Genomic DNA, 27,438 nt, shown 5'->3' with positions numbered 1-27,438 from the left:
ATCAGCTTAAGATTAACCCGAAAATGTTTTTAATATGAAATCTGAAGAAGCAGCTGGATACACACACATTTCATGGCATTTAGACTATTTTAAGTACATGTTTTGTTAACATACTTAAACGTACTGTATATAAATACAATGGGCACTGATGACCAACAAACAAACAAGTAGGAGTAAAACAATAAATCTATACCTATATGCTTTTGTGTAACGTATTTTGTAAGGATGCTGAACAAGGCAAATGTGGAGAATTTGTTTAAGAAAATAATTCAATGAACACTTTCTGCGGCGAGTCAACAATCTATAGGTTGATTATTAAAGCTATTCTTTCTGGTCGGTCCCCGTATTGAGGGACCCCGACTGCGTACACCTAATTTTGTATTCTGTAGCGGTCCGGGGCAGAGGTCTCCCTGTACGGACACCCAACCGTCTCCCACAGTCTGCAAAGCAACACATATTAACAGCTAAAACAAATACTTTATTTCTAATACTTTCTTTCAGAACATGAAAGAGATCTCTGTAATATAACAATTTCGATTACAATTATATACACCTTTTTTCTGTACATACATTTTAACTCCGAATCAAAATATTTAAAAACAATTTCAGAACTAACGCCCCCTTTTTCCTTCCTTTGCTAACTCTGTACAGTCCCCAGAACCACAGTGCAGGCTTCCGGTTGCGTTCAGATGTTCGGAGGCCTCATCACTTCTCCTCGTCTTCCTGGTTCCTCCGGCCAAACGGCAGCGCTGTCTGCCCTCGGTCTGGGTCGTTCAGTCGCAGGATCCTCATCAAGCCGTTGTCTGGAAGAGAACTGAACGGCACAACAGTCATTAGCTCTGCTGACTCGGAGTTACAGCAGAGAGAGAAGGGATAACATTGTCATTTAAAGCCCTTCTCCTGCACAGAATGCAGAAGTTGAAGCATCACGAGAGCAATGTGCTCAACGCAACAGTGCACCAGCGGCAGTACCTCATGCTCTGGGGGGTGAGGAAGATGAACTGGCGGTAGCGTTGGCTCGCTGCAATCTTCAGCATCATGTCCATGGAGATTCTGCGATTGACCATATCCTGCGGAGAAACCAAAGTCATGCTAGCTTAGAACATCACACTGATCACAAAGCAGCTTCTCCTGGGTCAGAGGTGTTTCTGTGAGGTCGAGGACAGCAATGCTGCCATTCACATCTTAAAACTCATTGGGCCTAATAAACCGCAACACCAGTTTCTCCCTAATGAGGGAAAACAAACACAACAGAGACCCGAGGAGGATGTGTGAGCAAGCCTGGCCAGGTGGTGAACAGGGGGAATGGAAAACTACAATATATTAACTACAACATGTTTGTTTGAGTTTCGTAGCCAATACTGACTGGCAGAACAGAGCGTACAGCAGCGCCAGGACACACCCTGAACAGGACTGTTTTTCTTTGATTCAACTTTATTTTAGATAAACTTAATTTGAAATGTTACAGGTTTATTTATATCACTCTGTAAAGCACTCTGTGGCTGCCTTGTGAAGGGCGCTATACAAATAAAAATGGACTGATGATTATATGACATAGTACAATGAATCCTTTAATGGGGGTACACATTTTCAAACCCACGATGATTAGAGTGGCTGCTGTGACACTGAGGCTGTATGCTGGGGGCTCCCTTGCCACACTAAACAAAGAGCTCATCCCTGCGCAGTCTGGTTTAAAATACCCACAACATCACGCAAAACTAACACCAGTAAAACTGCCTAATGATGGGGGGTTGAGGAAGTGTCAGAGAACCTTCAGATTGCAAACTGAAGCAGAGAAAAGCAAATGGAAAACACATTTACACTGATGAAGAGGTGTGAGGCTCTCACTACCCATCAGCGACCGTACCGTTAGGATGGGTTCCAGCACATATAAAACTGATCACACACCATATAGACGTCGAACTCGTCCAGGCAGCGGAAGGGCGCCTCTGCGATGGCCCACAGCGACAGCACGAAGCACACGGTGGAGAAGGAGCGCTCCCCACCAGACAGCGAGCGCATGTCATTCAGGGCCGCCTTGTCCCCCTCTCCCGGCTGGACCTGGGGAGACAGCAGCAAGAGGACACCCCCTGGTGAACGAGCGCTGCAGCCAACACATTACTCGACTGATGTATCAAAATTACAGCTGCAGGTTTCTCTATCATTTAAATCAGCACTATGGGGGGAGGGGTGTTGTTTTATCAGTAGAAACTCTTGCAAATGTGCTTAACATTTCACTTGTCAATGACCATAAATCAGTCACTCTGTAGCCTCCCAGAAAACACCACTCCAGTAGGTTAATATTAACTTAGTGCAGCACTAAAGTGAGCTCCGATGCAGCTTGTTCTTATACAAATGCCTCGACTATGCAGTTTCATGGCAAGCTGTTGCTTACCGCGATGGACAGCGTCTCATTCTTATGATCAAAGGACATTTTCCCAGAGTAACCCCGCTGCGACAGGAGGGAGTCGAAGTAGTACTTGCACCGCACAGAGAGATACCTGCCAGAAACAGCAGTCATTACAAACAGGGCCACAGGGCTGCGTCCCAGAACACATGCAATCCGACTGGGTCCATTTCAAGAGTTTTACTTTACCAGAATTCCAGAACTAAGAGAATGATTAATACACATTAGAGTGGATTGAACAAATAAGACAACTTTCAAGAACACTGAGCATTACCACTATTCATTAGATTAACAAAAATGTTTTATACACAATGTATTGATTTAATTACACTATCAAATAAAAAAAAGACAAAAGCAGTAAAATAGTGACATTAAAGTCTATAAAAAGCACTATAAATAACCTGAAGTTTAACAATACGTTAAAGCCTCTACGAGACGAGACTATTTGATAGAGCAAGGACCACTTACATGCGCATCTCCGTGTAGGCCTTGTGTCGGTCATTCATGATCTTGCCAAGCAGAGAGATGAACCGTTTTAGGTTTTTCACTTGCAGTGCAATATGTTTATATTTGTTTACTGCCTCCTGGTACTGCCTGTTCAAGGACAACACACAGCAAATGTCATGACATGTTAATACACAAACAGATGAAACACACTAGGAATCAAGAGCTGTACTTACTGCTCGACACTGTGGCTCATATTCCCTAAACTGAACCGTCACGTTTACCACCCTTTTTAATGTAAAAACATCTAATGGTACAAAAAAATGATCGGCAGGGATGTTTGTGTCCCTCCCCTCCTCCTTACTCTCCTCAGTATGAAAACACATGAATGTAATTGTACGGGCCTTTGTGCCAGTTTTCATGATTTACCAATGACCTCAATATACGAGAAAAACATTTTGGGTTATTTCAACGTCAGACTGAAGGACACAGGGCAACAGCCTGACCTTATGATCTCATCACGGTCGCCCTGCTGGTCTTGCTGGGAAGTGATTTTCTGCCGCAGGCGATTCATCTCGCTGTCGAGGCTCTTGGCCGTCCTCCGCACCTCCACACGCTCCGCACAGATCTCCGTGGCCTGCGCGATGGACGCCTGGCGAGAATAGGAGCGCTTGAGAAAAACAGCCTCTTCTATTTAACAGCAAACCCATTCGCTTTTAAATCAAATTGTATTTTCAGAAAATGACATCTAAATATGAACTACGATTATGAAATAAGCCTGGCCTCTCGCAGCCTCAGGCGGGATCCATTTTCAACACCGCTGTACTGCCTGAAAACACATCAACATATGTCACTGCTGAACCAGCGAGTTGACACACTTCCTCTCACCCAGACGCCAGTTTCACAGCCCTGCCACCACAAACCTGCAGCTCCGTCTCCTTGGAGTCCAGGTCTGCCTTTAACCTCTGGATTGTGTTGACGTGGGCCTTGCGCTTGTCGCCATAGTGCTTTGCGTGGTGTTTGCTTCTTTCGACTTCTTGTTCAGCTTTACCGAGTTCATCCTGTGGAAATTAAGGAGGCCAAAGTGAAAGCAGTCCTGTCCGTGTGGGAACAAGACAAGTCTCCCAATAGCTGCTCTAAGTCAGTGTTGAGATGCAGGCGATCCATTCCAACCAGCAGGCTGAGGCTCGGTGGTGTCACCTAGTTTAACCTTGGTCCCCAGTTGTTACTGACGTTAGTTTAACATCTGGCCGGGGGGGGTTGACGGCAGTTTAACCACGGTGTGGGGGGGGTCTGATGGAACATTATTCTATTTCTAAAAATCTTCCCGCGATCGACTTGCAAGTACTCGGCTATCGACGTGTTATGCACCCCTGATCTAAAGCATTAGAAACTCCATCTGAGAAAATAAAGAAGAATCACCCAACACAATCAGTCTGCAGTAATTTGGCAGTTATCCCATGGTTACATTATGCTTATTCTTTCCTTGTCTTAGTTTTGTACTACATGCTTTACCATGATTTGACTTTGCTCTCCTACACTTTACTGTAGTTTAAGCTTGGTTTACTACAGTTTACTACAGTGAGTGTCAATAAGGGCATGAACAAAAGCATAAACAAACAAACAAACAAAAACATGAAGCTACCTTGATTGGATCTGCCTCTTCTTTTATGTTACTAATTTCTTCCTTATGCCTTCTGTAGTTCTGTTCCGCCTCCTCCAATACTCTTCTTAGCTGATTGAGCTTTATTTTGGCGTTTTCGCTGTCCTGTTTAGCAGCATTTATCTTTACACAGATGTCCTGGAACTCCTCCTCCTGTTCCACAAACACAAGTCATACTGTCAGAAGACAACAGGAAATGCTTATTGTGTCTCAAAGGTGGATTTATTTTGGAAGGCACTGTGTCGTCTTTTGGTCGTACAGACTCGTACTGTGTGCACTCATCAAGCACATTTTTAATGTTATTAACAACCGTATAAAATGGCAAACGTACCAGTGTGTTGATGTCCTCCGACTGGGGTTCCTCTACATTTTGCAGATCACCAATTTCAAATTGTATTTTTCTCATATTGTCCTGGGAAGAAATATGTATATGGTTCATGAAGATATATGGGAGAAGGAGGAGGAAAGAAAACAAATTGGGGGGAAAAATCTGAATAAACAAATAAATACATGTTTTTTTCTAAGCCTGATCATCACAGTTTCTACACGTCTTGCCCTTTAATTTGTTTTTGAATCAATTGTATTGTAAGCCTGGTATGCAGAAACTAGTTTTGATTACCCTAACTCAGGGATGTCCAACCATTCGATCGCGACATGATTTTTAGAATAAGCACAATCTATATTCATATTGTAAGTTTTGACAGTCCTCCACTCACATCAATGCCTGTAAGGTCACAAGCTTGATTGACAAACTCTGACCAGTCCCTGCCCACTTGTTTAGACTGTATCAAATACACAGGTTTAGTGCAAAAAGAAGGGTGGAGGGTTGCACTCTTAAAGCGATGTTATTCATTTCCACAGATTGATTGTTTATTTCTCACTGTTAAAATCGCAACAGGTAATATTAATTACACACCACAATACTTCGGGAATCAAATTCAGAAAACTTTCTTTCTTTGAGTCTCCCTGTTAGTTCCCCAATGGAACACTCTCTTTGAAACTTCTAGAATTAACAACTCTGGAAATATTTTGTGTGTATCTGCCATGCTAACATTTCCATCGAAAAGAAGGGCAACCTAGAACGGCATTTCAAAAACACACACAAAACCCATGAGAGGGATTTCCCAGCCAAGAGTGAACTACAAAAAAGAAAGGTGCAAGAACTGAAATCTCAACTAGCAGCACAGCAGTCCATTTCTACCTGTCCTACTACCAAAGGAAAGGCAGCAACATAGCACCCTATCGTGTGAGTCACATTCTTGCAAAGCACAAAAAGTCGTTCCAAAATGGAGAGATGGTCAAGGAGGCATATTTTGAGGCTGCAGACTCACTGTTTGGGGATTTTTAGAATAAGACTGAAATTATGGCTGCCATCAAGGACATTCAGTAAACCAGAAATACAAGGACATGGCGATATGAGGGAATAGTGGAGGATCTTGAGGATAAACTGAAGAACGATACTTGTTTTTCACGTGAAAGTGTTTAGCTTTCATGGAGTTCACTAACAAGATCCAACTGCCGTTTGGTCTCCAGCCTGCTATGATAGGTTGTATTAGTGGGTTAATTGCATTGTGCAAACAGAATAACTCTTTTCAGGACTTTCTTCATTATCATTGCATTTTTCACCAACATGCGATAACACAGAAAAATGTTAAACCTGAACGAGGTGATGGATGTGGCCACGAAGATCGTGTGCTCGAGCGAGAAGCCTGCTTACTGTTCTGTACCCACTCGGAGGAGACCGAAGTGCACTGGCTGAGCAGATGTACGTTTTTGCAGAGATCAAAGAGTTTCTCAAGCTGTCTAAACATGCAGAACATGCTCAGCTAGAGGACAAACAGTGGCTCCTGGATTTAGCTTTCCTTACTGACCTAACTGACATGCTGAATGAGCTGAATGTAGAGCTGCAAAGAAAAAATAAATATGTAAATCGACATGATCAGCTGTGAACGCTTTTAAAAGCAACTGCTCTTGTAAACTGCAACACAAGGACCTGCGTAACTTTCAAAATATGGATTCAGATCTTGAGTGTCAGGACTAAGACACAGCACAGTCAGTTCAAAGCATCTCGTCAGAGTTTGACAGACGCTTCACTGACTGCATCAAGTGAGCCTGTTGGCACAGATATGTGGATGACATTGCCTCCAAAGTGGGATCACTTTTTCACCCAGACACAACTGCAGTGGAGAATTAAATTCTCACCCTTCAAAATGGCATTCAGATTAAATTCAGGGCAACCACTGAGATGAAGGGAAAGTATCCCAAAATAAGAAAATGTGCCTTCCACTTGTCAGCCCTTTTTGGATCAGCCTACCTATGCGTGTCTGCATTCTCTCACATGAAGATGAGGTCCAAGCACAGATCTACCATGACTGATGAGCACCTCGTGGCCTGCCTGAGGCTTGCATCCAGCTGCTACTGCCCATACTGTGAGGAACGCCTCCTCCCAATGCCAGCGCTCAGGTAGGAAATGTATTTATTTCCAGTTTTCCAATATGGAAAACCTGTTATTGCTCCACTGTATTATAAGAGTATAGTCACTGATTTGGTGTGTGGGTATCAACTGCGTATCACAGTGGACAGGTCCACACTCAGTGCTGAGTGTCCGTTTCATACATTTCATAGCTGGGACTGGTAGATCTCATCAGACTGGCAATTGAAACAGTAGAAAGCAGTCTGCTTCTTTACATTCAACCTTTTGTGTTTTTCAATATGACAAAGTAGCTTTTAACCAGCAACTGATTTTCCTCCTACAGTTTGGCCTATTTGTTACACATGTATATATTTATATATACACCATTATGTGAATTAAAAAACAGATCTAGGTCGACTCATCTTTGACGTAAAAGTTTGACTCCCCCATTCATTCAATCATAATCACCTTCACTCTCTTCTTATTTTCATGCGTTTTTCGAAGCAGATTTTCATTATTCCTTATTTCATCTTCTAACGCGTGGATTCGCTGATTGAACTTGGCAATGTGCGCAAGTTGATTTTCGATTTCTGCACCGATTTGTCTGGAAGAGTAAAAACATGTTCACCACAAATCTCAAACAAGCTTTTAATGTCACAGACATGAAATCCCACAGTGGTACACAAACAACACTGTCACTCACAGTCCAGAGTTCACAAAACAAATTAAACAAACTTGTATGAACACTTCAGGTTCAATTTAGCTTTTTTTTTTTCTTGTGTACATTGTACTATCTATTTACACTTGTATACTATATACTTATTACATTTCTGTTTGCTTGAATTGTTTTTACCTTTTAACAGTTATTAACACAAAGGCTCTGCATAAAATATTAATTATTCACGTTACGTTCAACATATTTATTTATATTCAAAACAAAAGTTATAGGAGATACATAAACATGTCTAAAAATAAAACTGAATAAAAAGCAAACTATAACCTCACATTTTATTATCATATTACTACCATCCCCTAGATCGGATCCAGGAGATTCAGCCTCCAGGAGGGTACTGTTTTTACCCATGCTGCGGCTCTCCGGTAAGGATTATAAACAGCACAGTGACAAGACGGCAATGGGCACAAGTCGTATTGCTCTTCAACAACAATCGTACGAAGGGCTACAAACTGGCCTTAAAAGTCTTATTGTTAGGTTAGTCATCTTACTTTGTTCTAATCCATACGAACAGAACCTAGACTTTAGTTAGCATGCCAGATCAGTCAAACAAACTAACTACCAACTTTGCTTCTGTAATCTGACCAGTTTATAGATGTCCCCCAATTAACACCAGAGAAAAGTACGGTGAGACAAGCGCTACACATGACCGTCCACATTGCGCTTGTCTTTACAACTTCTTCACAAGAGTCGAACCCATTTCTGTATTCAGACTGTACTGTCAATCTCAAGGATTTTCATGGCCTTCCATGGCCTTAATGCACATGTGATGTTGTATGATCCTGATTTCTAGAATACGGTCTACAGCAGGCATATGGCTTTTCATTGCTCAGGGCCCAAGTCTTTCTCTCTATAGATTATTTTATTTGAGTATCAATGGCTCCACACTGCACAGGAGGTTCACAAAATGTGTATGTGAAAAGCCTTTCGTAGGCTTTTGAATTAACGTACTCCTGTCCAAGTCAAGCCTGCGAAAATAACTTTGACACCCCAAGGGTTCTGCATCTCTCTGGTCAAGTGAACCCAAGAACCCAAGAAATGCCTTCTCATTGAGAGCAAGAACCATGCATCCTGAAGTGACACACAAACCTGATTTCCTCTTCTACATCCCCACTCAGGTACAGAGCTCTCTTCTGATCGCAGGAGTAGTAGCGGTTCATGTAGACCTGGTCCCCGTCCTGAGTGAACGCCTCGCGGCAGTTCTTGGGCGGATTCCCACTCTGCATCACACGACGCGCCATGCTGTTGTTCTGGAAGCACAGTCACAGGACACAGGGCTTCACAACAGCTCATTCAGGTCCCCCGGAAGGATACAAAACGGGTTTGATCGGTAAAATCGATTGTGATCGGTTTGATTTCAGAACAGCTGGGAACAAAATGATTTTGGTTTCACATTTTTGGGGTCAAATGTTAGACCAAAGCAAAGGTGTCCATGAAGGTACGTGTGAAAATAAACCGGTTTATCTTGTCAGAAAAATCAGAGATTAGTGCATTATGACTGAAAAAAGTCTGTTCAGTTTGTTCATAATTCACAATACTAAGTATTTCATGTCAATTATACGTTGTAACACCCCCTCATCATGCAACTTTCAGTGCAGAAGATAACTTATTGTAACAAAACAAATAAGAAGCAAGAAATCCTAGCATTACAAACCGATAACTGTAAATGACAGCCACCGCAGGAGTATGCAAAACAAGAAACAATCATACAAATAATAATAATACAAAATACATACTTTAATGAGCAGAATTGTCTCTATGCCTCTCATGTCTATGAGACAGTTTGCTACAACCGGATCCTCGATTTCCAAGGCCTGGAGTACAGTGGGGAATTCTGGGTGATTGACGGCTCTGAAAAAGAAAAAAAGGTTTAAATCAATCATGCATCTATAGTGAAATTTCATTTAAAAGAGACTTGGTCATGACTCATCCACTCCCAAACCTACACGAGGTTCTCCTGTTCACACTGGATAATGAACTAGACATATATCTGCAAACAGGATGTCACTTGAGAAGCAAGAGGACTTTTGTTTCCTCTCTCAGTACAGAGAGCTGCTGCAGTTCAGACAAGAAGGATATTGTCGATCATGACAACGCCCTTCATTTGCCCCACAGCACACAGCAGTGCTTTAAAGAGATTTCTGCTAAATGTCATCCTGAAACCAACACACGCAGTTTAGAAACAGAGTGTAAATGAACGTTTTCAATTTACAGAGAGAAACCTTTTCCCTAATGGCTTCACAGAATTATTACAAATGTGTTTTATACCTTTACTGTTCTATTGGTTGTTTTCATTTGACACAGACCAACGTTCATTTTCATCACTTTGTATCACAAATAATTATGATTGTTATTGGCAAATTATAGGTTTTGAAAAGAAAATGTGATGTTAATTTTTCCACCGTACTTTAAAAAATACAAATAAAAACAAAATATGGAGCAATAATACATGTCTTTTTAATTTGTATGAAGTGGAATGTATTGGAAAGATTGTTTTAAACTATTGGCCATTGCTTTCAATCATTCCTCTTTTTCACACACTACATGAGATTGAGGGGTCAATATGAATGATCAATGCTTTTATCGTGTGTGTGAGATTAATTCACTTCACGTGCCAGGAGCACTCTGCCTTTGTGTTCATTGTCGAGAGCATTTCTTATTCCAAATTTAACAGAAAACCCACAGAATTCAGTGGGAACAAGACCTTGAAACCTGCTGAGCAGCTCCTACATCTTGGAACGAGATTTAAGTTTCCAGTTTAAGATGTAAGCAAGTTGTGGAACCGTCACTATTACACAAGAGTGTACACTTTTATTATTGGCTGTCTACTCCAATGGGACTCTTGTGGTGGGTAATATAACTGCTTGTAACCAGGAGATCAACAGGCCTTGCGCTCCTGACTAGACGCAGGGTCTCCATGTGAATCAATTTGAATTGACTGGAACTCCTGTCCCACGAATTCCAGACAAACTTGTTCCACAATTATCTACATCAAATACTTAAAATTTGAGAGATACTGTTTTGAATGTATGCGGTATTAATTCATCTTAAACACTGACTGACTACTTGCTTCAAGTTCTGAATATATTTTTAAAAAGTTACCGGTCTCTTATGTTGTACAGTGTGCGTGAAAACTCGCCCACAATAATCTGGGGTCTCCGGCCTTGATTGTAGTGTCGAGACATGATGGCCTGCAGGATCTTCTCGTCCCTATAGTTATCACAGCAGAAGGAGTTCATGAGAGCCTTCAGACAGCTCTCGATGGCCAGGGCAAGTATGGGGTCTCTCAGCCGGATGCAGAACCCTGAAATATACATCCCAAACCCATAAGATAAAGCTCATCAAATACCAAACCCAGTGAGACACAAGTAGCACACACAACACGCTTTTTACCCTCCCCCAAGCCCACCCTTATCACATGATTGAAATGAAAAAGCTTGTTGTAGTTGCCTTGCAAAATCTGCTGAGGACTCCTATTGGTTAAGCGAGTTATTTCCCATCACACAGTAAGAAAACTTTTCTTTATCACTCCAACTATTTTTTCTGATTTATCCTTAACACTGGAAGCACCGAGCCGGTCAATTGTGATCGATTTGGTTATTCAAATTTGAATTACTCTGTGTTCCTAAATACACTGTGCATACACGTTCGTGACTATTCCTAACTATATGTAATAAACATGCCTACAGCGTTTCAGCTGGATGAACGCGAACATAAATAAGTTATAAACACATTTACCTAGAATAGCCAAAATCAGGTTATTTTGACCAGTCATTTAAATACATAATAACTCAAATATAACGCATAATCCTGCCTGCCCTTTACAATACAGTCATTCTGGCGCTCAAGTGGGGATCTCTACCTGTCTACAGTCTATCATGTGCTTGAAAAACACACGCATTGTACAGCATTACAGGTGTTTCTTACAGCTGTAGTCAGATTGAGTAGATACAGTGATTACCCGCAAATACACATGGATTGGAAACGGAGACTGAAGAGAGCTCGTTTTGGACATGCCGTGTATATGAACATGACTGAGTCAGGGGCATCAGTGATACTGGGAATGACAGTGATGATTCGTGGGTTTGTGCCAGTGTGAAGACATTGCGAGTGAAACACCAGGTTCAAATGGCACCAAATTCTTTTACTCTACTGATCAATACGCGATTGCTACTGCATGTAGTACAGAGTGCAATAATGCAGCACATCGCACGCAAAATAATGATTCACGGACATTATCAGCGGAGGAGCATTTATTGCAATGTTATATTTTCGTGGAGCAAAAGTGTTCATCTGGAGAGGGCTGTCAAAATGCAGTGTGAGGTATGAGCTCATGCAGGGAAAGTGCAGAAACGTGTCTTGTGTGGACTGTACAAGCTGTCATGTATGCAGGCTAAATTGCTTCTTGAAATACAAAGCTACAGTGAATAAAAGCAGTGTATGTTGAAAACAAAGTTTACACGATGTTGAAAATGTTTACTTTAGTGTACAATTATGTTTTGATAAATGCAATAGTTATTTTTGAACTATAAAATATTGCTTTTGAGCATTATTCCAATATTTACGTTTACACTTGTTTCATTCTCTTATTGTATGCTGTTTTTGAGCTTTTTGCTTGTTGTATGATGCATAGTTATTCATGTTTTGACTGCAGTGTGTGCATTTAGAAAAAAAAGTGTGTTGTTATTTATAGCAATAATATTAATGTTTTATGATATATTTCAAATTTAAATACTCAGGGTTCGTACAGCTTTTCAAAAGTCAAATTCAAGTACTTTCAAGGTGCATGGTCAAAGCTTTTCCAGCACCTTGCAGCCTTGTTAAACTAAACCTTCTCATCTAAAATGCACACTTTTCTGCACTGAACTAAGCACATTAAATTATAATTTCACCACACTATTAGATGTTATTATGCTGTAACACCAAACATATTTCATGAGAGCCTTCATGTACACTTGGCATTGTGTTGTTACCTGGCTTAAATCAGGTTAATATTAAATCCATATAAATCAGTCACAATTAGTGAACACCAGTACACAGTAACTTCAGTTTGAATTAAAGCTTTAGTGACAATTGTTTTAAACATGCAAAACATAAAAAACTACATCAATACTTTTCTTTACTGAACTTCCATGTACATTCAACAAGCAAATGTAAAATAGAGCACAAAGTTCTATGAGTCAATCCATGTATATTCAGTGTATATGCTCACTTACTGTCAAAACAGCATCATGTTTATTCTCTTCAAAACAACCAACTATAAGTTCCTATAACCTTAGCACAGTAAACAGTGAGTCTTTATGTTATGGAATCTCCCTCAGCTATTAATACTTTGCATTAGTACCTGCTGGTGTCTGCTTTTTTAATACGAATACTAAACCAGCAACATGTCATTCATTCATTTATTTATTTATTTATTTATTTATTTAAAAAATAAAAAAGAAGAGACCAGCAGATACTAATGCAAAGTATTTATAGCCGAGAGAGATTCCATAACATAAGACCATCACCGATACTAGGTTAAGGATATAACCTATCTATCTATCTATCTATATATATAATATATAAATATATAAATACCTTGTACTGGACAAATTATTTTGTTTTTGCTAGGTTATGACCTAATTTTAGAAACTGTTTAGTTTGTTTTTGCCCTGTGCCAGTGCTGAATGACACTCCTCCCCTGCGAAGGTATCAGTGTCTCTTTCTCGTTGTGTTGCGATTATTCTACTGGTATGCTTATTGCTTTGCTAGTCTGAAAAAGCATATTCTATCGATCTATCTTTCTAGTAATTTAATTCGAATTAAATCAATGTTTATTGACTATTTCGTGTACAATGATCAATTGAATACACATATGCAACAGTTATTATTCTGTCTCTTGGTTGCGTTTGTGCTTATTGCTGTGCATGTCTGAAAAATAAAGGATTATTCTGTCATATTCTAGTACTTTTATATGTTTATTTTGTCTAATTTACATAATTACAAAATGTATATACTTGCAGAAAACCTATATATACTATAGTCTTAATACACAAAGAAAAGTTAAGCAACTTAAGAGAAATTACGTTTGACGTCGCAGACTTCCAATAGTGAAAACCTGAATATTCGTCTTGCAAACCTTACAATGCTGTCCGCAAATATGGACCTTGTTTTAACTCTAGTGTATATTCAATTTTATCGAGCCACCTCTTTAAAACGGCAGCTTTGCGGCACATTTGCACACTGGGCGCTGATGCCACGCTGTCTCAGCGGCTCACACTCGCAGCGCGTCAAACACACCCGCACATCCAACAGGAGTAATACTTGCTGCGGCATAAAGCAATCAACTGGCTCTCCAACCACTGTAGTTATATCCAGAAGTCAATTCATTTAATCAGATTGCCGATTTATTATGACAGTGATTAGCACATTTTTAAAAATATATATTCAGAAAATTCCAACACATTCAAGCACTTTATTCAAAATTCAAGCACTTTCACAACCTTGAAAATACCACCTTAAAATTCAAGCATTTTCAAGGATTTCAAGCACCCGTACGAACCCTGAATACTGCATTTGTGCTATGTAAATGTTGGATTTGAAGTTCATGAATAAAACGTCTGAATTTTATACAATGGATTGTCTTTGATTATCATATCGCAGCTGTTAAAGAGCTATCAGTTACAATGACCGGCTTTAGCGCTTGTAGGTAGTTCGAAATGTCGGCGCTTGATTGAATTGAACTAAATTTCCTTTTAAATATTTTAAATAGTATGGCTAAGGAACCAACTTTTTATCAGGTACATGATTTAAAAAGTCAAATGTAAGCAAATTATTAGTTAAATTAAGGTTTCAATTAAGTAATTGAGAGCTCAGAACAAATCCCAGCAGGGTAGGGGCTCCTCCAGGACCAGGGTTGAGACCCCTGTCCTAACTGACCAGCTGCCTTGTAGGGGGAACGGCATGAGTTTGTTAACTCCAGTCACATTAAATCACTGTTCCCATGTGAAGGAGGTTAGATTTCAGATGTCCCCTCCTAATCCATGTGTAAATGAGACTCGCATCATCTGTCACCATCCTGGGACCTAAAGAGCTTCCATCCCAAACGTACACCTGCACTGTCACTTCCTCAGGACAGGAACGACACGGGGCAGCTGGCCCAGCATTACATGAAGAGCCCTGTACAGCCCGAGAGCTGCGTCGAGAAACAGCCGATGTAACTAAATTACTGAAGGTCTTACCGAGAGGTCCAATGGGCTTCTCTTTGAACTGTCCCTTTCTGTGGGCATCATCGATTGCTGCCAGCAGGCCAGGCATCTGCACCCCAAACCTTTTAATCTTATCCGTTCTACTGGCCTGCATGTCCCTCAGATCCCTCCTCTTGGCTTCAGTTTGTCTTTGAAGATCTTGCTCTTCACGTCTAAAGAAGAAACAGGCGAAATGTAAACCCAAATGCAGTGGCAATACTGGGGACACAAAGTGTGGAAGGTAGAGTCCAGACTACAAGCCGGACACAGTCACCTCAACTTGGCCACCTCTTCTCTGTACTTCCCGATGACCTGCTGGAACTGGTCCTGCTGTTGACTCAGGGTGGCGTCTTGGTCTCTCAAAGCCTGCAGCTCCTGCTGGAGCCGGTTGATTCGGTCCAGTCTCTGCAGCCGGTCTGCCTCGGTGGACTGGCTGACGCTGCGAAGAAAAGAGGTTTCACTGGACACGTTCTCTCATGTTGGAGGGGCCTCTTCAATGGGGTAAACAAACACCAACGGCTTCAAGGTTTGAAATGTAAAAAATAATTCCCTCCATTGTTATAAACCTGCTCCTTAGTAGAATAATTAATGAAAGTGAGCACCTGCTGTCACACATGCATTCTCTGATTAATAAAAAGCAAAAACAACACAAACCACTTCAATCCAGATACCTGTTCTTGAGCTCATTGATGCGCTTAGTCAGCTGTTCTTTGTCCTTCTCCAAGTGCCTCAGATTAGTCATATTGCGATGATAAGCAGCCTGATGACAAGAAAACACCCATTTAAACACAAATCCGCAATTAACGAAGGTCAAATAGGTCTGACAATCTCAGTTTGGATTATGGAGAAATACGACTGCCAATTATGGCAACACTACAAACTCCTACATGACAATCTTTGGGCTGAGTCCGAAATACAACATCTAAGCTTTTTAGAAGAGCAGACTCCCTCGGACTCTCACTGAGACATATCCAAAACCCCACAGGATGGTCATGTGACCAAACTCAAGACAGTGCAGCGAAAACGAGCGCCATCGTACATACCTCGGCAGCTTTGCAGGCATTGCTCTTGGCCTGGGATTCCTCCTTCAGAGATCGGCACTGTGGCTCCAGGACCTGCACCCTCTCACTGACACTCTCCAGCTGATCAAAGTAAGCTTTGTACTTCCTCTCAGCTTCTACAACTTTGCCCTGGGGAAAGAAATGGCCTGTTTTAGAGGCTCTCTGTCAGAGAGGGGTATGTTTGCAGGTGATGTGTCCATTCAGGGGAAATGACCAGAAGACCATTGCAAGGAAAACCCAAATTCACATCACTGTGAGGCCAACCTCCTACTGCCCAAGTCTCATGGCCCCAATAAGAGAAAAACCCACGACCTCAGGACAATGAACTGTGTATGTGGGGTCTCTGGAGAAATCAAGGTCTGAAAAGAGCTCGGTGACATCTACATGAACATGACACTAACAATTTGAGAAATAACATGAGTTTAAATCAAATTTACATAAAAACAGTTAAAAGACCAATTAACAGATTACATTTCTGTTTTGAGCGGTGTTAAAAATGGTGGATATCTGAATAAAATGGAAAGCAGGTTAATGGTACAGTACAATCTGAAGCCTCTGAACATTAGCCGATATGATGAACAACAAGCTGGGAATATTTCAGTTCCTATTGTGACCTATACTCTAGGCTATAATACAAACATCCCTAAAAATGAAAAGCACTATATTTGAGGACAGCACTTGCTAGAACACTTGAATATCAATTACAATCAAAAGGTCAGAAAACAGGAGCCCTTAAAACACAATGTAGTCAGGACTGGAGGCTATAATAACCAAACCTTAAATACAGTATTACCTTCCATTCCTCTATTTTCTGATCAAACTTAACGGTGCCATTTTCTTCAGCCGAAATCCTCTCTCTCATCGGCTGCAATTGTTTTTCAATTTCAGTTACCTTTGGGAAAGAAGTCAAACGACGGTCAAAACTGGACGCTGAGGAATTCACAGCAATAGGCCGATGCACTCAATCATGCTATCAATACCGGATGATAAAGACTTAAGTATTGAAAGGAACCTGGACAGCTGGACTTCAGTTTTTAAACCTTGCAATTCACATGTACAGAAGCTGAAAAATGCTGAATGTAGCAGATGCCTCCAGTATTAAAGAAACAACTCAAAACATGGAGAGGTTTGACAAATAACGGCATGCTATTAAAAACTGTGAACACAAAGAAGCAGGGAAAGATGTGAGCTTGGAATAACAAGAAGAGACATGTATCTGAGAACTAAACAAAGTATGCAACGTCATTGACAGAGTGAAGATGTTAAAATCTTCCTACTGCCGGACACACTGCAAGAACAACGAACCCGGGGTGGACAGAAGCAGCTCAAGAATGGATCCCATGAGATGAGAAGAGACCAAGAAGGAGACCCCATGGGCAGATTACATCAGACACTTTACTCATTCATATATATTCACATTCATCTCCCTGTTCTAGTGTAGGAATGAGCTGTTAGGACTGAATGTGAATGGCGTGGTTTCTTACCAGAGCCCAGGCCATTTGGTGCTTCAGCTCCTCCAGCTTGTCGTGCATCTCATCTAGAGACGCCAGGCTCTTGAACTTGTCTTCCTTTTCTAAGTACTGACGTTTCAGATCATCTAGACTCTACAAGACATTACAAAAAGCAGCCAATGTCTTTATCATCTTTCTTAAATTGTGTTTTCTGATTTCTGCAAAGCTTGTGGGAAGTCAGACTCGTCTCATTTGCGAAGGTGTGGTCACAGGAAATGCTTTATTCAACTTCTAGCTTCATACTTATGTACGCAAATCAAGTTTCTAATATGCTTGACAATAAGAGCATGGTTTTTCATGCGGATGTCAGGAGAGCAGTGTTTACCTCTTCATGTTTCTCAATATTATTCTGTGTGACGGTTTTGGTTTTCATAATGTAAGTGTAGTCTTCCTTCATCTGTTCCAGCTGAGTGGCCTTCATGAAGAACTAGAATCAAAGGGGACATAAATATCACCAAGTTATTTAAATATGTAATGATTACTTACAATTTATGGAGGATTATCCATGACAAAAATAAAAATAAATACACAGTGAAAGGGGTAAAATCAATCAATCAATAAATACAGGAATACAAGTTGAAATCAATCAATACATGTTTAAATAGATAAATGTCCATGTATTTATTTATTTATTTGAACATTTATTCCTGTATTTATCCACTTTCTTCGGATAAGTTCTTAATGACAGGAAGATCACTTAGTTATATTACCTTTATCATTATTATTTGTATTATTATCTCACAGACTAAAGTAGTATATGTGCCTCAAAACAACCACTTCCTAATCATCTACGTTCATATAGTGGTCATTAATCAGGAGCTGAACACGTCTTACCTTGTATTTGTCCCCTTCACCTTTGGACTGTAAGAAGTGTTTGCTCATTTCTTGAGTTAAAATGGACACGGGGTTATCGACCTACATTAATACAGAGGATGTTGCAAACATTACATTCATTTCAGGCTGAACTCATTTTTGACAATATACAGACGTGGCCGAACATATTGGTACCCTTGCATTTTTTTCAAATAATGCACCATTCGCACTGAAAAGTGTTGAAATTAAAAGATCTTTTGTCATCCATACATGCATGTCTTTGGCTTGCAGTGGAACAAAAAAAAAAAAACTGTGAGAAGAACTGAATTCTTGCATATTCTATGAAAACATTCTAAAATGGCCTGGACAATATTACTGATACCCTTTAGAAGTTATATGAAATAATTGTATTGTAGTGATACCTCAAGCAGACCATTCTATTTTAATTAGTATCACAGGTGTCTTCAATCACATTATCACTCATTCAGACAGTTTAAATGGAGAAAAGTACTCACTCTGCCGTTTTGTGTCACTGTGTGTATCACACTGAACATGGAAAAGAGAAGGACAACCAGAGAGTGGTCTGAAGAGGTTAGAAAGAAGGTAAGTTTCAAGTCCCACCATCCGTCGCTGTCTGAATGAAAATGGGCTCCGTAGTAGAAGACCTCTCTCAAGAGAGAGAAACACAGAAAACCCTGACTAGAGTTTGCCAAAATGCATGTGGACAAGCCACAGTCCTTCTGGGAGACTGTGTTTTGGACAGACAACACAAAACTAGAGCTTTTTGGTACATCACAAAAAGGCACCCATCAAACCTAAGAGAGCTGGAGCAGTTTGCTCAAGAAGAGTGGGCCAAACTACCAGTCGAGAAGTGTAGAAATCTCATTCAGAGCTACAGACAGGGCTTGATTGGCTGTGCAACGAAATATTAGGTTAAAGGTCCCAATATTTTTGTCCACGCCATTTTCATTTGTTTTACTATTTAAAGTAATATGTTACGTCATAAATCAAAAGCAAAGTTTCTGTTCTATTGAATGTGAAATAAAGAACGGTGGATACCAATACTTTTGTCAATTTCTACTTAGTTCAGAGAAAATTGTAAGTTTTTTTTTAAAAGTGGAAGGGTACCAATATTTTCAGCCATGTCTGGATATGAAAAATGAACAGCCTGATGGATAGTTTTAGTTCTAGTGAAGATACAATGGCCAACACGATGGTAAGTCCAGTTCTTTAATGCATTCCAACACAAGCCAGACACAGACCTGGATGTTGAAGTGATCCAGAAGTGCGATGAGCTCCTCCTTCTTCGCCGACACAAGATTACCTTAAAAACAAGAATGATAACAGTCCAATAAGGCAGGCCAGACGAAGGAAAAACCAAAGGTTAAAACATCATGTATAAAGTGGTTTAGAAAATACGTCATGTTGTTAAAGGGCCTACATGGCCTGTGACTTTCCTGGAGTGGGGAGTGATATCAGTCAGTTAGACCTTGGTATTAACCTTACAGTTAATCTCTTGAATGTCTTAATCACAAGAATTGTTATTTTAATAAAGTACTCGCAGAATTGAGGTTTCTTGCTGCAGATGGGTGAAATGAGAGAACACTCCTATGAAATTAATGGTTATTAAAATTAATGAAATTAAACGTTTGGCATTCCTCTTCTGAACACTTGGACTAAACAAGAGTCTGGATGAGGAACGCCAAATGCACTTTGCTGAAACTCTGCGCAAAACACACAGTGGAGAACTGTCTCTGTGCACCGAGAGCAGAGAGATGTGTATTAACAGACAGTGCCTGTGTGTTGCAGCTGTACTACTGTAGTCCGGACTGGAGTCTTCTTTCTTGCGGGAAAAGAAAACCCTTAAAGCAGCATATCGAACATTTGCATGCCCAGAGCTAAAGGGTGACCATGAGATCAAACGCACACGAGCCGCATTACAAAAACGTGACTTCAGCCAGTGAAAAGACGCGTGGCCTCCGGATGAACCAACTAAATATCTTGTGACATAACTGTAGGACACTAAATTGTAAAAGTTGCTTTCTGACTGACATCAATGAGTGAAATGGAGACATTTCTTATACAGGTATCCCTAAAGCCATACTAACTATAGTGTACTAAACAATGTCTACTTTCAGTTTTAGTTTTTTTAAATTAGCTACCCCAACCACCTTCCATGAAGCACACAACTGAGCATGCTTGCAAGCAACAGTTTCAATTACACTCTGTATGCAATCTAATGTATAAATTCTGTTCCACTGTTTATCGTGCACATCGCTCACGAAGGCCTCAGTTAGAAGAATATATAACACCTGCACATTTCTGTAAATGATCCGAATGCCAGCCGTGAGCAAGTGTTACTAACCATTTCAAGGTTTACCATTTCATACAGTGAACAACGAAATCACAGGACAGAGTTTGGTGTACTTTCTGTCATTGATTTTCCACCAGTGCAGAGGTCGGGTGGGATACACGGCTTGTAGAGATATCGCTCAACCTCGTTCGGATCAGTTCCAGAGTCGGCCATACAATAATAATCCTCCCAGAGTGTGTGGAAGGCTGCAGCGCTGGAGATGTGGGAGCCTGCTGTGGGTGGGTCAGTGCAGCTCCTTGCTTCGACATCACGTTTTCAAGTTTTATTTTACGAAGTTTAAACATTTTAAAAAGAACAATTCAATTACCTGTTTTGCTTTTTAACTTGTAGGATCTCACACCATCGCTGGAAATCCTTTGATCTACGATGATGCCATCACCATATACCTCAGGTTTAAAGGCATCTGGCCCTCTGTTGCGTAAAGTGATCGAGACGTCTGCAGAGCTGCACATGCAAACAGACACACACCCCTTAATACCCACACTGTATTTTGATGTCAAATGCCTAAATATAATGTAACGAAGGCCTAGACCAAATCAAAACTACCAACTATACAAGCTAACCTATTAGTTTAATGTTTGGTTAGAAATCACTTTCTACTTAAAACAGGAGAAGGTTCTGATTAGTGGGCAAGTCAATGATTACATTTTTTACAGTCTGATTTCCAGATTGTGCATCTTACAAACATTGTGCCTGTTAGTGGAGAATGTGTGATTCAAGTGAAGGTATCATTATAGTAATCCCATCACCGTTACACACAGTTGACATCTCCTTACCTTTCTCCTTCTTTCACAAATCCCTTCAAAGAGGACCCTCTGTTTGTCGCATGGGCTTTTCCACCAAGGCCAACAATCAGGGCCGTCAGGACAGCGCTCTTACCGCCTAGTATTGAGAAGAACAGGAAAGACGGTTGTCTATTTTAAAGCAGGCTGCCCAAACACACAGCAGTGGAGAAAATTATCAATCTGGACATCTACACGGCATTTTGATGCATGTTACACAATTATACTGATCAAATACTGAACTGCTTTTTTCAGGAAAGGATACGTATAATATAAATGAATATATAAAGAAGTACAACTTACTCCCATTATTTCCAACAACAAAGTTAACGTTTGGCCCAAAAGTAAACGGTCCCAACAGAGCGTGGCACATGAAGTTTTTCAAAGAAATGCTTTCGATGATGCCAACTTCCCCTGAAGTCTGGAAAGAAGAAAATTCAGATGACAATGGGTACGATTCAATGCATTAAAAATTGTGAAGAATAGTGCAGTGATCAATTTCTCTTGGTGTCTGAATAGCAGGTCTCCCCCACAGTGGAGGATCCCCTTTCAAAAAGGCAGATCAAAACTAAACAAAACACAACGCATTCAAATATGATCTCGCAGTGCAAGTGAGAATATAAGACAATAATCGCGATACAACACGAATTATATCTGTATATACCAGGTGTGTGTTGTGCGCGGGGTGCACGTCCCGGGGCTCATCCGATTCCTCGTCCGCCTCCTCCGGCTGTGCAGGCCGGGCGCGCTTCTGCGAGGTCCCGGCTGAGGAGCTGTGCTTTCGTTTAGACATGTCCTTTCAATCCTGAAACAGAAAAGACATACCATTAGATTATGACACTGCATTAACCACAGCGGGTTCATTACGCCAGCTCTTCAACCACGTCCTTAGTTATTATTATTACGATCTCCTGCACTGGAAAGAATCGGTGCCGTTGCTGAAATTGATCCAAAACCGTAGGCATGGGGAAAGACTAAAAAGCTCAATTTATTATAACCCGTATGCAAATAATACAACTCCTGCTCTTTACAATGACTGACCCAAAAACCATTTTCAAAAACAAAAGTGCAATTCTGGCTGCCAGATCATATCAATGGGCTAGTTGGCTGCTGAACATCCCTATTGATTAACACGCAAGGGTTAATACGACTTAGTCACCTAATGAAAACAGCAGCCAGAGAACTGGAAATACCACCTGCGTGTTGACACAGCACCAGTGTAACTGTTTCCAGACCACAACCCTCTTTACCCCCAAAATACAGGCGCCCGGCCAGTTACATATCCTGACAGCACACCAGTACTGCTTCATTAAAGGTCAGTGTGCGGTGTGGTGCCATTTACACAACCGAAACTGAAACTCTACGAATGCTTTACTACAACACACACAAGCAATGGCAATGTAGTTATAGACAGACAAACTCGGGTACTGCGCACAATCAATGCGACTACACTATGTATCTATATGTTATTAGCCAATACCAGCTCTTTCAATGAAAACGATGTTTTGCTCACAGCTGCCCGGCACCGCAGAGAAAGTTTTCCCGAGCAGCAGCAGCCAGCAGGGCCGTATTGAAGTGCGGTGTCGGAAATGCCCAGCAGGACTTTCACTCGTTTCCTGTGGACAATAATGCGACACGGTCCGGCCGTTGTGGAGCTTAAAAATTGCATTCAAACACAAATAGAGATGTCTTTACTTCGTCTCGACGCCCCAGCAGCGATCCCGGGCAAATCCCGCGGAGCTTGGATTCCGCGCTCTGTCCCACAGCGCGATGCCCACTGCGCAGACTCCGGGAGGCGGAAGGACCGTAACGCCGCGAATAAAGGCGCACGCTGAGTGTATGAGGCACTTGGGCGTGTGTAGACATGTTGTAAAATGTAATTTAAAGGGCTTGGGCGTGTACTACGAAGTGAGGTAACTGGCTTATCCAGGTAACTTCAGGAGTAATTTGTGACATCGAGTGTAACTTCCCGATTAACCCGCACTACGAAAGGTGGCTACGTTTTACCCGAGGTGTGCTGTCATGGCGATATATGCGCATGCTCCGAGCAGGGATCTGCAGCTCAACTGGATGTTACTAGGGCTGTGCGCTATGACGATATATATCGTGTGACAATAGAAAAACGTCTATCGTTTCATATTATACTCTATCGTTTATTTCGTTTGTGTCGCAAATCCCACTCATTTCAGCAATATTTTTCGTCATTTGGACGCTTTGTGTTCTTCCCGGTTCTTGCACTTGTCCCGGATGCAGATTACTGACATGCAGGAGAGAGAACTGACACAGAGGCTGCGTCCCAAATCGCACACTTGTTCCCTCGTTCCCTTCCCTTGCGGGGCGGAATACTATGGTGGCATCTTAAGGGCTGTCCCAACCCCTTAGGGAGCGAGTGAAGGAGCCTAATCGAGCCGGGCTGCGTCCCAAATCGCACACTTGCTCCCTACACCCTTCGACAAGTGTACACTTAGTGTGACGTTGTGCTGACGTCACAGAGTGTGCCCTTGAGTGAGGAGGGTGAAGTTAAAAGCGCTCAATGGGACTCACTTGAGCGCCAGCATTCAGCGCCTTTTCCTTTGACCGAAAAAGTACCTACGCAGTCTTTTCTTGTCATCGGTCTCTGTATTTAATTATAATAATAATAATTTTGAAATACACTGTTCATTAATATCACCTTATGGCTCGATTAGGCTCCTTCACTCGCTCCCTAAGGGGTTGGGACAGCCCTTAAGATGCCACCATAGTATTCCGCCCCGCAAGGGAAGGGAACGAGGGAACAAGTGTGCGATTTGGGACGCAGCCCCGCCTGTGCTTCCATGCTCCCTTCAGCGGAGTGTCCAAAACAGCGCACTGCTGCGGAAGCGCTGAAGACACAGAACTCTTTGCGCTAAAGGCGGAGTCAAGTCAACTGGGAAAATAGAGCAGCGGCGGGTGCATGTAAATGTAATGTTAGCTAGACAGTTGTAGAAATTGTTAAATTATGTATCAAGGAAATAATACGTAGATAGATAAAATAAAATGATTATATAATCATGATTTAAATATACGATTAGAAAGTTAAACCAAAACATGTTTTGGAAACTATCATTTAATTAATTACTGAAGTAGTATCCTATAAAACTAGGAGGTGATATTAACGATCAGTGTATTTCAAATTATTATTATTATTATTATTATTATTATTATTATTATTATTATTATTATTATTATTACTTTTTAAATTAAATACAAATACAAGAAAAGACTGCGTAGGTACTTTTTCAGACAACAGCAAAGGCGCTGAATGCTGGCGCTCAAGTGAGTCCCATTGAGCGCTTTTAACTTCACCCTCCTCACTCAAGGGCACACTCTGTGACGTCAGCACAACGTCACACTAAGTGTACACTTGTCGAAGGGTGTAGGGAGCAAGTGTGCGATTTGGGACTCAGCCCGAGTAACCAACATAACCAAGAGATACTTTAATGCGCAAGCGCACATGTTTCGCCCCGCTCTCGTCCGGGCTAAACTGGATCTGCAAGCACCCCCGACAATACGCCATCGCACCATCCACCCCGCTAATTTAGATTGATATAATTTGTATAACATTTAAGAATAATAAAGTTTGTTTGCAATTTAATAATTTGGAAATCAATGCCAACAGATGCAGAAAGTTTCATTTTCTTTTAATTAAGATGCTGTAGTGGTACAACATGTTTTATTATTATTATTATTATTATTATTATTATTATTATTATTATTATTATTATAACTATTCTGTATTAACAACGTGCTGTACTTGTAAGTAGAATAGAGACGCGACAGTCAGAAAGAAATGTCTCTGTCTAGCAGATGTTAATGCGCCACTATAAACCCGGCTGTGCTAAATCTACCTTAATCTGTACCTTTACAGCGCATGTTTTGCGTGATTACTGTTACTTGTGTTATTGTTGTTATGTGACAGTAAATCATACTGTGTGTATATATATATATATATATATATATATATATATATATATATATATATATATATATATATATATATCCCATAACAACATAACACACCTAATAGTAATCACACAACACTTGCGCTGTAATGTGTTGCATTCTGCATATATTTACCATGACAGCCTGGATGTGTTATTTGTTTTGCATATTTAATGATTAACGAAATTCTTGTAGTTTGAATGTCTTTGGTCTTATTTTGTAGCTTGATTGGATAAAAACAAGAAATATCGAGATATATATAGTGTATCACCCAAACTTCTAAAAATATCGAGATATGATTTTGAAGTCATATCACCCAGCCCTAGATGATACCCTATATAAGCACCGCCTCTCCGCCCACAATCTTGTCAGGAAAAATGCTGGCACATTTGGAAGAGCCCATCGACATTGGGCAGGGATTGTGAGACGCTCACTGCACAGGGCGAGGGTGTGTAGAAACCGGGCAACTCATGGTCTACTTTTAATATGCATAGGCTGGGCCTATATACAGAATACTCTTTTTTCTATAGAAATCCCAAGGGTGATTGATTGACTATATGCACATCCCCATTATAGCACCCCTGGGAGAACATGAGGGGGATTATTTGAATAGGAAGTCATTTCACAGCATCAATGTTCAGGTAATTGATCATATCTTATTTTATCTGACATGTAGGCTAGCCTACATTATTTTGTCCTTAAAACTTCTATTTATATTAAAGACAATTAAAGACACATTAGGTGGTGATTTTCTTACAATTGTAGTATGTGAAAATGGCCAGAAATCATTTGTCAGATGACATGTGATCACCATTTAATGGTGACCAGTCTGGAGGTTAGGTGGCCGGGGTCAGTGCATGATTCACGCATTTTTCGGGAATCCACTCTTGGTCAGAGATTTGAACAAGGTAAGACAACCACCACCTTATATTTCACACATCATGCTGTATTGTGACAATTTCTGTCTATAATTCAAAGGGCGTTATGATGGTCTGCTGCTTGGGGACAGAAGTTACCCTTGTCTGCGTTACCTGATGACCCCCTATCCTGACCCACAAGCAAGGGAACAAATACAATTATTTGTCATTTAGCAGACGCTCTTATCCAGGGTGACTTACATTTGTACCCATTTATACAGCTGGGCATTTTACTGGAGCAATCTAAGTGAAGTACCTTGCTCAAGGGTACAACAACACTGCCCCACCCAGTAACACAAGGGTCAGGATAGATGTGACATTTGGGGTCATGAAAGCACGCTGTGCTTGCCTGCAAGGCTTGCAGGTGCATCTGGAGCGAGCATGTGAGGTGGTGGCAGCATGTGTGGTGCTCCATAACATTGCCACTATTAGAACAGAAAGATCACAATGCCAGCTGCCGATGCCACCAGATGTAGTGGACCCATTGACGTTGGATCACCCAACAGGAATCAACAAATCAATTTTTCAACCAATAAGAAAAGACACATGAAATTATTATTTTTTGATTTGTGTATTTATTTCTTGGCATTCTCCCTTTCCTAAAAAATAAAAGGAAAAAAACAGTTACAGATGGTAGAGACATATTGATCAAAGAACTTTTTTGTCATGTTCCAGTTTTAATTTCCAATTTAAGTTTCTTTATTTGTAGCCTTTTTTCTGGCAGTCAAGCTCACACATATGCTTATAGATCCACCGCACATTGTCACATCCAGCCTGCAAAGCAAAACACATTGAGAGAATGAACATGGCATGCAGGATTCAGCATCATTAGTGTTACATATTGTCAGTATGAATAATCCTTTTAATAGCAAAGGAAAAGCTGGAGCAGATCAATAGTATCCCCCTCACCTGTACATAAGACACGTATGTGAACTACATACACTTATTTTAAACTGGGAAATCAAAACAATTGATGTGATATTACCCTGTACATAAAGGGTGGACATCGAGCTGCCACAAGGGTCGACCCCCTCCACTATGGACCTTCCTCTATTGTTCGCCAGGGCCAACTCCTCTGCCTGTGAAAATGTAGCAGTTTTCACTATCTCTGTCTTTTTTCTGTTTGCTGTG

General features: G+C 40.8%; 1 protein-coding gene across 3 annotated transcripts; it reads right to left on the bottom strand.

Annotated features, from left to right (window-relative positions):
* Positions 1–457: 457 nt before the first annotated feature.
* LOC136755035 (structural maintenance of chromosomes protein 6) lies at positions 458–23,515 on the bottom strand. 3 transcript variants are annotated; one of them, XM_066711429.1, is made up of 27 exons: positions 23,126–23,515; positions 22,095–22,235; positions 21,734–21,851; positions 21,425–21,530; positions 20,956–21,092; positions 19,537–19,598; positions 18,296–18,376; positions 17,787–17,888; positions 17,435–17,554; positions 16,744–16,842; positions 15,933–16,079; positions 15,561–15,649; positions 15,164–15,328; positions 14,884–15,062; positions 10,763–10,964; positions 9,397–9,511; positions 8,750–8,910; positions 7,396–7,531; positions 4,846–4,926; positions 4,497–4,667; positions 3,775–3,912; positions 3,358–3,503; positions 2,876–3,001; positions 2,396–2,501; positions 1,909–2,061; positions 973–1,070; positions 458–814 (listed from the first exon to the last, which is right to left on the bottom strand). In XM_066711429.1, the coding sequence occupies exons 2-27, from the start codon at positions 22,221–22,223 to the stop codon at positions 706–708; spliced, it is 3,276 nt and encodes a 1,091-aa protein (XP_066567526.1). In that variant the 5' UTR covers positions 22,224–22,235; positions 23,126–23,515; the 3' UTR covers positions 458–705. The 3 variants fall into 3 exon arrangements, with proteins under 3 accessions (XP_066567526.1, XP_066567693.1, XP_066567609.1); XM_066711596.1 differs by lacking the exon at positions 23,126–23,515 and adding an exon at positions 22,911–23,119; XM_066711512.1 differs by lacking the exon at positions 23,126–23,515 and adding an exon at positions 22,944–23,119.
* Positions 23,516–27,438: the final 3,923 nt, after the last annotated feature.

This window comes from Amia ocellicauda, chromosome 1 (assembly GCF_036373705.1).
Source record: "Amia ocellicauda isolate fAmiCal2 chromosome 1, fAmiCal2.hap1, whole genome shotgun sequence".
In the NCBI taxonomy this organism is placed as follows: Eukaryota; Metazoa; Chordata; class Actinopteri; order Amiiformes; family Amiidae; genus Amia; species Amia ocellicauda.
Note: the sequence above shows the minus strand (reverse complement) of the source record. Positions and strands in the feature narration are given on the sequence as shown.

Bases quoted from the DNA above. Each gene is read 5' to 3' on its own strand.
- LOC136755035 (XM_066711429.1), bottom strand. From the start codon at position 22,223: ATGTCTAAACGAAAGCACAGCTCCTCAGCCGGGACCTCGCAGAAGCGC. The intron at 16,843-17,434 runs GTAAGAAACCAC...TCTTTCCCAAAG, and splicing joins ACCAAATGGCCTGGGCTCTG to GTAACTGAAATTGAAAAACA. The intron at 3,504-3,774 runs GTTTGTGGTGGC...TATTCTCGCCAG, and splicing joins CCAAGGAGACGGAGCTGCAG to GCGTCCATCGCGCAGGCCAC.